This window comes from Equus przewalskii, chromosome 20, assembly GCF_037783145.1.
Source record: "Equus przewalskii isolate Varuska chromosome 20, EquPr2, whole genome shotgun sequence".
NCBI lineage: Eukaryota > Metazoa > Chordata > Mammalia > Perissodactyla > Equidae > Equus > Equus przewalskii.
In genome coordinates, this window is record NC_091850.1 from 16,137,736 (window position 1) to 16,151,738 (window position 14,003).

At 40.8% G+C, this 14,003-nt stretch overlaps 1 protein-coding gene across 1 annotated transcript in view; it reads left to right on the forward strand.

Moving 5' to 3' along the window:
• Nucleotides 1–14,003, forward strand: part of ANKRD55 (ankyrin repeat domain 55) — a 96,274-nt gene that overhangs the window by 76,255 nt on the left and 6,016 nt on the right. The window contains 3 exon segments of the mRNA XM_008515876.2: nucleotides 4,904–5,071; nucleotides 8,220–8,379; nucleotides 8,381–8,882. Of these exon segments, the coding sequence (XP_008514098.1) occupies nucleotides 4,904–5,071; nucleotides 8,220–8,379; nucleotides 8,381–8,882 (830 nt within the window).

Below are 14,003 nucleotides of genomic sequence, written 5' to 3' on the forward strand. Positions count from 1 at the left end.
TTCTTAACAGTAAGTCTTATTTTTTTCTTCATTCCTGGATTATGTCACAAAGTCAACAAGTTCTTGTTATCCAGACAAAAGCATAACAGAGGCTTTGTATTCAGAACTAGATGTGACCTTATCGATTTGTTTGGTTTTTTTCAATCATTAAAGATGTATTGGCATAGAAAAGGAAGCTGGGTCCAGAAAGGTGAAGAGACTTACCTCAGAGGGAGTTGGCAACTAAAGGAAGATTTGTACCCTTTTCTTCCAAACATCAAGCTTTTCACATATCATGCCCTTCATCCATAATAAACTTTGAGAGCTTTTTAATTCCAATGCTTATCTAACCTTTGCTTGGGTTAGGCATTGACTCAATGGAAATGTAGGCCTAATATAACAACAAAGACTAATGAGAATAGGTATAAGCCTTGTACACCATGTATGGTCTTTTCACCCTCTTCTATTGAAGTACAAAATTAGCCATCCACTTCTCACGATTTTAGATACCCCAAGAAGCATCTCCTACTCCCTGATGCCTGAAGTCATTGTAACACATGGGAAAAAATTCTTGGGTTCCACACAAGTTTCAGAAGCTGGAGACAGTTAATGATAACTTTCATTAAAATGGAAGTGTGTCATTGAAAGCAGACCTTTTCCAAAGAACAGATGTTGTTACCCGACCAGGTAAGACAGTAGAAGGACTTCGGTTACATGAGGAGAAAAGGTAAATGATCCAAAAAGAGAAGAAAGGAACACATTTAAGAAAGGAAGCCTGGAGAAAAGTTTGCCTACTTCAGAATACTTCTAGAACCAGCTCTGAATAGAATATTTCTCATTTTGTATTATCACACACTTAGCGAAGAAAATCCAGTTCCCCAGGCCTCAGGGGAGAAAGACCCAAGGGGAGAAAAAACGTGCAAAAGATAGGATCTTATGAGGGTTCACAGGGAAGCAAAGTCTCACAGAAAGTCTAGTTCCTGCTCCAAAGCTCAACCCGTATGTTTCAGGCATGGAGCAAATCCCGCCCTCTATTTTGTTTCATATTTTCTGCATTATGCAACTGTACCTTCATGTTGAGACTATAAGCTTGTGTTTATAGTAGAATTTTTCAAAATTTTCATAGATTTTAGTGCTTTAAGCATTTACAATAATTGTGACTTACCTTTTCTTCTTCTTTTTCCGAGTGGAGAGAAAGGGAAGAAAAATAAGGCAATGCTAAAAAAAAAAAAAAAGAGAGAGAGAGAGAGGGAAAATATGGGGGAACTCATCATCCTCCTAGATATTACAACACTTCGTAAATCTGTGGTATTTAAAACATGGTGGTACAAGCCTAAGATTGATGGCATGGAACATATAACCCAGAAGTAGCTTACACAGCTTAAATGTCTCAAATTTCATCAGTTAGGAGGACACACTTTCTTTTAATACCCAACTCATTTGTCTTCAGGAAGGACAGTCTTTTATCAAGTTCTCCTCCCGAAATATTTCTGAGAATTCTCTAGGGAATATTTACATGTTCATAAATCATTCCTCGGCTACTGATACCTCAACCAACACTGCATTCTGGTACCCATCATCTCCTGACATCCAGAGATCACCTCCTCAGACCATTGCTCATCTCTGATGAATTCTTCCGGCTCATGGGTCGTGACCCTCCAGCCCTCACTGTGATAGCTGAGACCAGTCTGCTGTGTTTGCAGGAAAATCCTGAGCTTAAAGATAAGAAAAGAACTACAGCTTCAGTAACTGGAAACTGGATTCTACAGATTGCCCACAAAGGCTCCATGTGTGTTATTAAAAGTTATCTATATGCTCTCCTTGCTCCTTGGCAAGATAATTTAAGTTTTCTCCCTGTTCTTCTGGACCTGTTTTTCCATGTTGATGGTCAGAAGAACTAAAACAGTCTTAGCAATCGTTGTAAAGAAGTATTTCACCATGCTCCAAAATGAATTGTCACGTGTTAGTAACCCTGACTAGATTGATGTCCAACCCTCCATCTACTTAATTTATTGGCAATTTATTTTCTCAACAGGAGGCCATAATCTGGCTGGTGCTTCATCTTGTTTCATAATAAATATTGTCTGGCAAGGCCTCTCTCATGTGGGATGGAATAAATCATATCTGCCACATATTCAAAGAAGCAATATGATTGATCACTAGATTGAAAAAAATATATGGTCCTATTAAGTGTTCTCAAATTGCTGCGTATGGCATAACATGAGGAGGAGAAGGTTGGATTGACAGAGGACACAATCTAGGCATGGGGACTCTGGCCATATCGTGCACATGGCTCCACTCCAAATACTAAGGCCCAAGCTCCTTCACAGATAGCCCCAACTGAGCCCTTCTCTGTCCATTCCACAGGTGGCCTCCATGTCTGAGAGACCACTTGGCTCTCTCAGGAATGCCCTTCTTCCTAGGGTTCAGGCCTCAGCAAGAGGCCAAGAAGAGGCCCTCCATGTCCTCTTTTCCTACGCCAGTGTTGATCCTATGGAAGATTAGCCTTTCCCTTCAAGGGAAACCCCATTTATAGGTATGTCATCTTGCCCTGCGCCCCTCCTTAACTTCCTCTGGTCCCATTGCCTAAACACATCATGCAGACATCCCCGCCTCCCACTTCCCAGCAGCTCTGCCAAGGAAGCAAAGTTCTGGGCCCCTTGGCTCTTGCGTCGAGTGGTCTTCTCTGCTCCTTTATCACCACTTATCTTGTCTGCCTTGACAGCTGAGAGGGGCCCCTTTCTACTGTTGGCGGACTACTTTGCTCCAAATCTGCTCTCGGTTCTGGGCTTGGCTTTCTTCGGAGACAGAAAAACACTATTTCTCTTACCTGCTCTGCTACATCACTGCCCTGAGGTTGAGCACGATGTCAGCTGCCTCATTAAACGGGGAAAGAGGAAGGACAGAAAAATATGCATATAGGTCAGGATTTCAAAATATGGCCCTGCCACGTTAATAAATGGTGTCGAGAAAGTTGGCTATGTAATCGGAAAAACAGTCCCCTTGGCTCCACAGCTCACCACACACTTCAAAATACACATACAGACACATGTGCATGCAGGGGTTTTTTCTGATGCAAATAAATCTAGAAGAAAACACTGGTTTTCTTTTTATTTCATTCAGTAAAACTTACTTTTTGGGGGTGTACAATTATATGAGTTTTAACACGTGCGTAGATTTATGTAACCACCACAAACAAGATTCAGAACAATTCTATCAACTCCGGTGTCAACTCAGGTTGTCCCTTTGTAGTCCAGTACTTTCCCATCTCTAAGATCTGGCAACCACTGATTAGTTCTCTTCTCTACAGTTTTGCCTTTTCCAGAATGCCATGGAAATGGAAATATGCAGTGTGTAATCTTTTGAGGCTGAATTATTTCACTTAGCAGAGTGCATTTGAGATCCGTCTATGTTGTTCCACATATCAGTAGCCTGTTCTTTTTTATTGCTGAGTAGTATTCCACTGTATGGATGAACCACAGTTTGTTTATTCATTCACCTTTTGAAGGGCATTGGGTTGTTTCCAATTTTGGGGTGATTATGAATAATGCTACTATAAACATTCATGTACAGTTTTTTGTGTGAACATAAGTTTTCATTTTTCTAGTTAAACATCTAGAAGTGAGATTGCTTGGTCATATGGTAAGTATGTGTTTAACTATAGAAGGAACTGATAAACTGTTTTCCAGAGTGGCTGATACCATTTTGCATTCCCACCAGCCATGTATGAAAGTTCTAGTTGCTCCTTATCCTCAGTGGCATTTGATATTGCTAGGATTTTTGCTTTGTTTTGTTTTTTAGTCTTGGCCACTTTGATAGGTATGTAGTGCTATCTTAGTGTGGTTTCAATTTGCTTTCCCCTGATGACAAATGTTATTGAGCACCTTTTCATGTGCTTATTTACTAGTCATACATCTTCTTTGATGAAGTGTATGTTCTGAGCTTGTGCCAATTTTTTTAGTTGGCTTGATTTTCTTATTGTTCTATTTTGAAAGATTTTACATACTCTGAACATAAGGCCTTTGTTTGATATGCAATTTGCAAATATTTTCTCCCAGTCTCTGGTGATTTTTTTTCCTCCATTTTCATAAGAAAATACTGATTTTACAGTGTAATAAAGATTTAAATACTGATGAATATTTATCTACCCTCTGGCTGATGAAGAACTTTGTAAGCATAAAATCATGAAAGAAACAAAAAATGAAGTGGGAATTAAATGAGATTATTTTTTTTAATTTTATGGAAAATCACTAAAAATTAAAAGTCAAGTAACAAATGAGAGAAAATGTTTGTGTAAACATAACCTATAAAAGATTGATACCTTTAATATATAAAGAGCTCTATAGATTAGTAAGAAAAATTATCAGTCTAGTAGAAAAATGGAGAAAGTACACTTTATTAAGAGTCATTTCAATAAGGAAACTCAAATGTCAAACAAATATATATTTCAAAAGTTCAACCTCACTATTAATTAAAGAAATGCAAAAGATAGCAACACCGAAGTGTCATTTTGACTGCCACTTGGCAAAGACTTTTAAAGATGGTAATGACACTCAATATTAGGAAAGGAATAGGGACATAGCTGGTAGGAGGATGAATGGAGTCAATCGTCTTAGAAGGTGGTTTGGCACTATGTATAAAGAACCTAAAATTTTTCATACCTTTTACCACCACTTCCTCTTCTAGAAAATTCTCAGAAAGACCAGAGAAAGCGAAAGGGCAGAGAATACTCAGAGCTAGAGGAAAGACCCCTCCACATGTACACCATCACCCTCAAGCCCCATTTAGTCTATACTCTTTCCATGCTATAAATAGCAACAAGTTTTCCCTGCCATGACCTGACTTTGAGCAGGAGCTGTTGCCAGCTAAGCAGCCTGTACCATTCATGTGCTCAGACTTGTGTTGTTCCCACATGGTCCCCCAGGACACCCCTGCACTGGGCCGCAGCTGCAGGGAAGGCAGACTGTGTGCAGTCACTGCTGGAGTTGGGCATCGACAGCAACCTGCGCGACATCAATGAGAGCACGCCCCTGGCCTACGCCCTGTACTGCGGCCACACGGCCTGTGTCAAACTCCTCTCCCAAGAGAGCAGGTGAGCGCACCAGGAGGCACTCATTTTTTTCTTCCTCTCAGAGATTTATAAAATTGGGTGAAATTTTTTTAATTGCTGATGTGCAAAACCAGCAATAACTTAATAATTGTGTTTGCCATTATTTAACACGTAGTAATGTGTTCTCAACTCTGTGGAGCAAAATGATAGCAGTAGCCTGAATCCATCAGCCTAACAGTTACTGGATTTTAATCCTTCTTTCCTTTTTCTCCCTTTCCCCTTTCCTTTATACCATGTTCTCTTAATCTTCTTTTTGCCTAAACCAGCAGTTCTCAAACTTTTTCTTCTCAGGACTCTTGCACACTCTCGAAAATTATTGAGGACCCCAAACTCCTTTTGTTCATGTGAGTTACACCCATCAATATTTACGGCATTAGAAACTAAAACTAAGAAATTTTTAATAAAATATTTTAGTTATTCATTTAAATTAATAATAAACCCATTACGTTTACATGTTAACATAAATACTATATTTTTAGTTAAAAATAACCTATTCTTCAAAACCGAAAGGAAATTTAAGGAGAAGAGCAGCATTGTTCTACATTGTTTGCAAATCTCTTTGATATCTTAATAGAAGCTTAATAGAATACAGCTGGATTCCCACCTCTGCTTCTGCGTTCAATCTATTGTAATATGTTGTGCTGATTGAAGTATATGAAAACAATCTGGCCTCACATAAATATGTAGTTGAAAAGGGAATATTTCAATAGCCTTTTCAGAAAATTGTGATACTTTTCCTTTGATATTACACCAAACTTAACAAGTAGTAGTTTCCTAAAGGTTAGTTACAATGTGAACTCTGTCACCATATCAATGAAATATTTGGACTCTGTTACATTAAAATTCATTAGTCAATCTTGCACTTTAAATAGGTCTTATATCCATGCATGATTTTGTAACATCTTGCTTTGCTCATTAGGAAAATATTGGTTCAGTTAGTCATGAGTATCTTCCAAATGACACATTTCATTATACAATATCAAAAAATCACATTTGTTGATATCACCACTGATCTTATCAGAAAAACCTTTGTGTATCAGGAAGCTGTCAAGCTGACAGTGTGCATATGAGCTTTGTAAAATTCAAATTTTTTTTAAATTTTTTTTTTCCCTTTTTCTCCCCAAAGCCCCCCAGTACATAGTTGTATATTCTTCGTTGTGGGTCCTTCTAGTTGTGGCCTGTGGGACACTGCCTCAGCGTGGTTCAATGAGCAGTGCCATGTCCGCGCCCAGGATTCGAACCAACGAAACACTGGGCCGCCTGCAGCGGAGCGCATGAACTTAACCACTCGGCCACGGGGCCAGCCCCTATAAAATTCTAATTTTTACTTGAAAGCTAAACTTTTGTCATTGGCAACAATTACTGTCAATTGTTTACCTTGAAATGACAGGCTCACTTAGTTCATTTTTGAGAAAATTTCTTCAAATTCCTAACTCCAAATAACCATAGTCTGTCTGTAAGTCATAAAAATGGTGTTCTGTGAAAAAAAGTATCTAGTTCAGCTGGCACAAGTGGTTTACCTCAAGACAACCATCATAATTCAGTATGTAGTAGAATTGCTTATGAGTACTTCCTATTTTGTAAAAAAAAATGTGTATTTGAGGCTCAATATTTAATAAAGTTAACATTGGACATTATTAAGTCAAATGACAATTTTTTAATGCAAGTCCATTGATGCTACTGCCTTGATTGGTGCTAGTTTCACCCACTATCTGTATTGCACACGTTGGTACAAAAGGCAGCTCAGCAAAAAAGATGAATAACATCCTGGTAATTATTATGAACATAGTTTTAACCTCATGAAACCCCTGAAAGACTGTCAGGGACCCTGCCCCTGGGATTTAGTGGACCACACTTTAGACCCACTGGCCTAAATCACAACCTATAACAAGAGCAGAAGATAGAGTGTAGAAGATGCTGAAGCAGCATGAATTAGCATAGGGGCGTATTCTGTGTAGAGAAACGTGACAGAATGTTCGAGATCCCCAGGGGTTCTGTCTGGTAGTATTAGGAGTTCAGAAGCTCTGTTGAATATTTCAAAAAGCCTATTGGAAGGTGAAAGAAGGAAGATAAAAATACATCGTAGGAATAAAGATTCAATTATGCACTGTGTGACCTGCAGAGAAAACATTCATTATATGAAACCAAAATAAGTGGTGATGTTTTTCAAATTACAGAGTACAATATCTCACGCCAAAGAGTAATGCTGCAGTCTGGCTTTTAGGGCATACACATGGGTCAGGTTTCATCATTAACTCATACCACAGAAAGCATTAAGTCAATTGTGGCCTCAAAAGAGAATAACAGAATTTTCCAAGGAACAAAAACAGATTAGTGCCTCAGGGAAACTCTCCACAAAAGAAGAGCCAGCCGGACAACTGCTGACCTTTCTTGCTTTAGAATTTGCCTGCCCATTGGGCATCGCTCACTTCTCTTCGGCAGCCACACCCGACCTCTGGCATACACACTTCCTCTTCTGCAGCTCGAGCCCAGACAAAAGCTTCTTTCCTTGACTTCCTTTAGTATACTATTTTTAAAATATTTTTCAATAGAAAATTTAGTAAAAACTGAAAAGGAAACAACGAACACACAAGAAGCCTAAAGTGGCAGGCTTCCTGAGGTGGATAATGTCAGCGCTCTGCCCGGGGCTCCTGGGATCCCTTTCAGAGAAAGCCTCAAGCCACACTCCCCCACCTCTGCAACCTCCACCATTTCTACTGAACTCAACCCTTGGCCTTCATCTCTTTTGCTTAAAGTTTACATTCCTACTGATTGTCCTTAAGAAGTCAGAATAGTAATGCTTTAAGCTACTTTCAGCTTGGTTTATCCCCTGCTGAAAACATTATCTAGGGGTAAATTTTGAAAGAACGGTTCCTGAGGAAGCAAGAGGAATCCGGCTAAGAAATGTTCTTATTGGGCTGAGACGGACCATGGCAAGGAAGGGGATTGCCAAGGGTGTAGCGAGTTCTTGCACATCACCTTTGACTTGAGATGGCTTTGGGGTGTCTTTGGATGATCTAAGACAACTTGCTCAAGCAGATGGAGTAGAGGGAAGTATTTTGTTGGGTTCATGGTGCTGTCTCCACTTCCTATGCTCACATAGCATCCTTGTTATTTTATATTCCCACAGAACAGAGTCTGCTCAACCCCTTCCTTCCGAGAACAGTAGACCCCAGAAGAAGGAGGGTCGGTTCAGCATGCTCAACCAAATCTTCTGCAAGAACAAAAAAGAAGAGCAGAGAGCCTATCAGAAGGATCATAGCAGGGACCGACTCAGTGGGGAGCACACCTTCGGAAGTTGATGACATCATCACCACCTTTGACAGCATCGTGGATACCAACTGCCAAGAACGGCCTGGTAATCAGGTGGCTATGGTCGACTTTAAGAAGAGGACCTCAGAGAATTCAAAATATCTCTTGCCAGAAAAGAAGCCTCTGGCTCGGAAAGGGCTTCCACCAATCAGAACGCAGAGTCTCCCACCCATCACCATGGGCAATAACTTCCTAACAACCTCCCAGGGGGCCACTTCCCATGTCGGCCTGAGCTCTGGTACTCATCATATGGCCCAGCAATCTCAGAAAAGTCGAAGTGAGCAGGATTTATTGAATAACAGAACTGGCTGCCAGGCATTGCCAGATAACCCCTGGAAAGGTGATTCTAATCAGGTGCTCTACAAAACTGGGACTGTGTCTTCTTCTGATAAGCTGCTAGACAGATTGCTCGCCAGCAGGTCCAGTCACCAGGAGGTCTCAGGGCCACCACACCTTCCTTATCTACATAATCCATCATCAGGTAATGTTCTTGCTTCCTTCTTCCTCTTTCCTGGCAGGCTCCAGACAGGAAATGTCTCTGGCTGGCCTTGTGGCCTGGCATAGTGGTAATGTTCGGTGCATCTGCTTCAGCAGCCTGAATTCGCAGGTTCGGATCAGATGTTAGCTCGGGACTAATATTCTTCAAGCTAAAAAAGAGGAAGATTGACAATAAATATTAGATCAGGGCTAATCTTCCTCAGGAAAAAAAGTCTCATACAGTTCTGGGTTGGGACCTGGAGTGACAATAGCCTGGATGACAGGGCCAGAACAAAATGGGCCCCCTTTTTTCCTTGAATCCACTGGATTCAAGATTTCCGGGCTATGGACGCATTCTGCTTTTTCATCCTGAGAGCAATCATCAAGTAAAAGTATGTGCCTTATCTTCCCAGAAAATATGTGTGATAACTGGCAGATTAGAGCAGAAATATTACTTTTTCCACTAGCAAGGATTCTTAACCAGGAGTGCGTGGCAATATTACCTATGAAGGGTTGATTTGTCTGTTTTATTGTTTGTTCTTAAATCAGGTGTTCAATCTCCACTCCAGACCTACCAAAGCAAAATCTTGGTGAGGGAGGAGGGAAAATGGCAATGCCTTCTATCTACGTGTAGGAAGAGAAGACAACCAAGCATTTAGGATTCAAGTCTCCACACACACCAAAGGGCTACATGGCAACTCTCCTTCCTGCCTCTTCCCCCAGCTATCCAGTGCCCCTCATCCAAAGCTACCAATGGCATTGATTTTTTGTTTATCCTTCCAAAAATACTTTATACACATATCTATACATGAAATATGTATACATATGTATATATAGTCCCCTTTTAGATAGATGTATCACACTAAAGAATTTATATGTTTATACACATACAAGCAATATATATCTATTTCTCCCCTTTTAAAATAAATGCATCGCCCTGAAAAATTTATTTTTATTTTTTTAAATGGTGCACAAGTGATTCTGATGCACACCAGAGACTGGAAACCATTGTTCTAAAGCAGAGGCTACAAAACAGCCTTCCAAAATAAGTTCATTACTGCGTCTCTTGCTTTATTTTTAAGTGAATTAATTGCTAATATTTAAAAATCATAAAGTTTTACCCAAAAATATAAAATTCCAGCTTCTCTGGAGAAATTGAAAAGTTTGGCACCACAGGACCCAAATGCCACTTGGCAATAACTGCCCGGATCTGAGTGACCATTATCCCCTTGGACACCACGTAGACATCACTATCCCCCATCCAGCCCAGTCCATACCACTCTCTAACATCTCTCCGTGGAGTGTCAGTTCTTTATCAATGTGTTGTTGTTTTCCTTATGCTAGGGTTAAGAGGAAAAAATGATACATTTCTTGAACTCATATTTCTGCCAAAAGTAGAAGAATGAAAGACGAAGAGGGCTATGTGTATTTTAAGAAGTGGAGGAGGGCCATATATCTTTGGAAATAGGAAACATTCTGTCCTGTTTAATATGCAGCACGAGTCTGGCTCTCCTCACTCTCTTATGTGTGCCTGGTGTCTCAAGCCTGTGAGGTAGAGTATGGCTTCCCTCCATATTCATATGCATTTAAGCACAGGATAAATATGGATAAGCACATGAAGGCTATTTCCTAGTGCTTGAGAAAAACTCCACTCAAGATTTTACTTCCTCCACAAAACACTGAACCATTTCGTTGGCGGCATGGGTAATGTTTTCACTTTTGTTCCGCGGAAGGATAAGGAAGGAAAGATATTGGTCTGCCATCTTTTGTCACTTTAGTGGCCTCCAGGGCCTTGACCCAGTCTGCTTTCTGGAGTTAGTCCTGTCCTGGCTAATACCCTCTCTTTTGAAAATCTTTTGAAATTTTTGAAAGTCTTGTTTTTTTCTGTTCCCAAGACAACCATTGGCTGTATTTCTGTTATCAGTTAGGATTGGGTTCAGCTGCCTGTAGCAGAAATCCAAAGTAAGAGAGGTTTAAGCAATGTAGAAGTTTATTGCTCTCATATGAAAGAAGTTGGAAGTAGGTGGTTCCCGGGTGCTTGGTGGCCCCATGATCACCCAAGAGCCAGGTTCCTCCCATCTGTGTGCTTCACAGCTTAACATATGGCTTCCATCCTTCAGGTTATTTCACAGTCCATAATGGCTGACAGAGCAGGAGAAAGGAAGTGGAGAGAGGGAATGAGATGAATGGCTCTCAGCTGAATCAGCTCTCATTAAGAAGTCATCTCCCATAAGTCCCGTATGTCTGCTTACATCTCATGGGCCAAAACTTTAGTCACATGGTCATGACTATCTGCAAGGGAGCCTGAGCATTGTACTCTTTTATCTGGGCACATGGCTGTCCCTCCAAAATTGGATTTTTGTTTCTAAGAGAGAGGAGAGAAGAGATATTGGATAGAGAGCTAGTAGATTCTGTCACATGAGCCACCTAAAACTTCCTATATTATTTGAAATAAAAGGAAATTCAATAAAATTGGTTTGAAGATTTGCTTCACTTTTCCAGTGAAAAGTAACTTGAAAGGTCCTGGGGGGGGCAGAAAAGCAGAAACAAAATTCTCCATGGGGAAACTTAAATAATCAGCTGTGTCTTTATCAAAGCATTTATTTTTTTTGGCCAATGTTCTTGAGTGCTGATAATAACTAGGAGCCATTCTAGGCAACTGAGTCATGATAAGATAACTCCCCCAAGAATCTTCAGCCTATAAAGGAGCTTTAAGGGATATGGATTTGCTAAAATGATTGTGCAACTGACTTTGCATTGATTTTCTTCTCAGGTTTAGATACAAGATCATAGGGTTTTTCAATGGAAAGCACCTTAGTCATTCACTCATTTATTAAATGATTATTGAGTGTCTGTCATCCTAATTTATCAGGAGGCGGCATACTCCAGTGGGTGAAATGGGTTCTAAAGCCCACTGTCGGGGTTTAAATTCTGGCTCCGCCACTTACTTGCTGTTGCTCAATCTCTCTAAGCCTTTGTCTCCTCATCTGAAAAATGGGAGGGAATACCTAATTCATAGGGCTGTGGATTGCTTTTAAGATTAAATGAGTTGATACAGGCAAACTACTTAGAACAGTGATTTAAACATCGTACTAAACACACACACACACACACACACACACACACACACGCATTGGTTTTCTTTTTAAAACTATGCCAGGCCCTATGCCCTAGAGATAAGCTAGAGATGACCTTTGTTTTGAAGATGATGAAATTTAAGTAAATGTGCTAGTCAACTGCCTGTTTGCTCTCAGACCTAGTCTTTTCCCTCCACTCTACGCTGAATCTCAGGGAACTACACTTCCTAGGCTCCCTTGCAGCTGCTTCCAGGTGCTTTGGGCCAAGTACTAGGAGGCACACAGAAGAGTAAGGGCAGGAGAAAGAGGGAAACGGTGTAGTTCTACACAATGTCCCTCTGCTTCCTGTGGAGTCTCCAAGAGTGGCACCAGCTCCTCCTAGACAGCCCCTACTCTCTGGTTCTGGCTCCCACCAGCTTCTGGGCCTTGGTTTTACCACCTCTTCCCCTTATCCTTTCAGGCTAGATGTGGTTGCATCTTCCTGCTGTGGCTTGTCTCTAAATTGTCCTTCTACCTTGTCCTCTGGCCTCTCTGCTTTTCTATCACCAGTATAAGCAACTTTCTGTATGAAATTCCCTCTGTTTCAAAGACTGAGAGAGGTCTCTGTTTTCCTGGAGCATCCCTGATTGATAAAGCAAAACATGTCATCTCTCTGGGCCACAGTTTTCTCACCCTCTGGATACAGAGGCTGGGACCATTTTGTCTCATGGGGCCCTTTCTAGTTCTAGCTCACGTGGCCTAGAGAAGTTAAAATGGTTTGCTTAAAGTCTCCCAGCTAATTAGTGACATATTTAGAACTTAAATCAAGATCTTCTAAAGAGGAAGGCATCACCCTGGCAATGTCTTTCTCTCTTTAAATCTCAAAGTCCAGTTGTCACTATGCTTACCAATTACTTACAATGCGATTTTCTTGGAAACTATATTGTCCTTCCAAAAATAAAAAAGATTTGCCCTCCTTTATGGATTTATTTCTGTGGACATTTTTTGAAGTATTGTTTTTCGAGTTACTGAGGCTTCTGGACACAGTTGGGAAGGTTCCTTTAAGTGGTTTAAGTTGTTAGTCTAAGTGGGTTGAAACTCAGCAGATTTCTACACTGAGCTTCCATATTTGACGTGAAAGCTAACGTGGTAGAGCAATCGAATACTGTTAATTGTACTGGAACCTAGATAGCCCCTTAACTCTGTATTTTCTGCTTTCCTGCCCTAGGTTTAATAGAAATAATAGGGGCTAGCAGTGCTACTGTTTGAATTCCTGGCAGCCGATATCCTGTGCTTGCGTCAGCAACCCTGAACATTTAGCTATAATGATTATTGCTTAACATTTATTGAGACCTGTCAGTGGGCTAGATGGAGAGAGATGGGGGGGTGAGGCACTTATCCTAATGAGGGAATTTGGAGCACATCAGCTTAATTCATGGCCAGCAGCTTTCAGAGAAAATGGAACAGAAAGCTCTGTGGTGTTTTCTACCAGCCTGGTTATTTACAAGCCATCACAAGGAAAGTAAGAAAGTGCTGGCTTCCTCTCTCCCTCAAGAGAGAACTTCCTTCTCCAGAATTTTCTAGACTATCCTAGGAACAATGCCCTCTCCTCCCTGTGTGTGTCTGATTCCATGACCCCTCTATTTAAACCCAGCAGAGGCTTTGCATCTTTCCGGGACAAAGGCAGGATTCTTCAGCGTGGCCTGGCCTCACTTCCCATTCTCAGTTTCTGCACCTCCCATGTTCAATCCTCTTCCCCCATCCCCTTTAAACAGTTCTTGGAATAGCTCTCAATTCCCTGACAACCCCACACCTTTTCACTCTATGACGCCTTTGCCCATGTTATTTGTGTTCTATCCACTGTGCTTGTCCTACAAGCTTTTAAGAACCAGCTCAAAACTTACCTTCTATGTGAAAGTCACTCTGACCTCTGTAGGAGGTGTGGCTCTTTCCTAGTGTTCATCATAAAAGAATAGCTCCACCCCGTTGAGCCTCTCCTAGGGCAGTGAACTAGGTACTTCCCCTTCAACAACACTGCTGGAGAGGAGTTTTTACCCCATTCTAGAAAT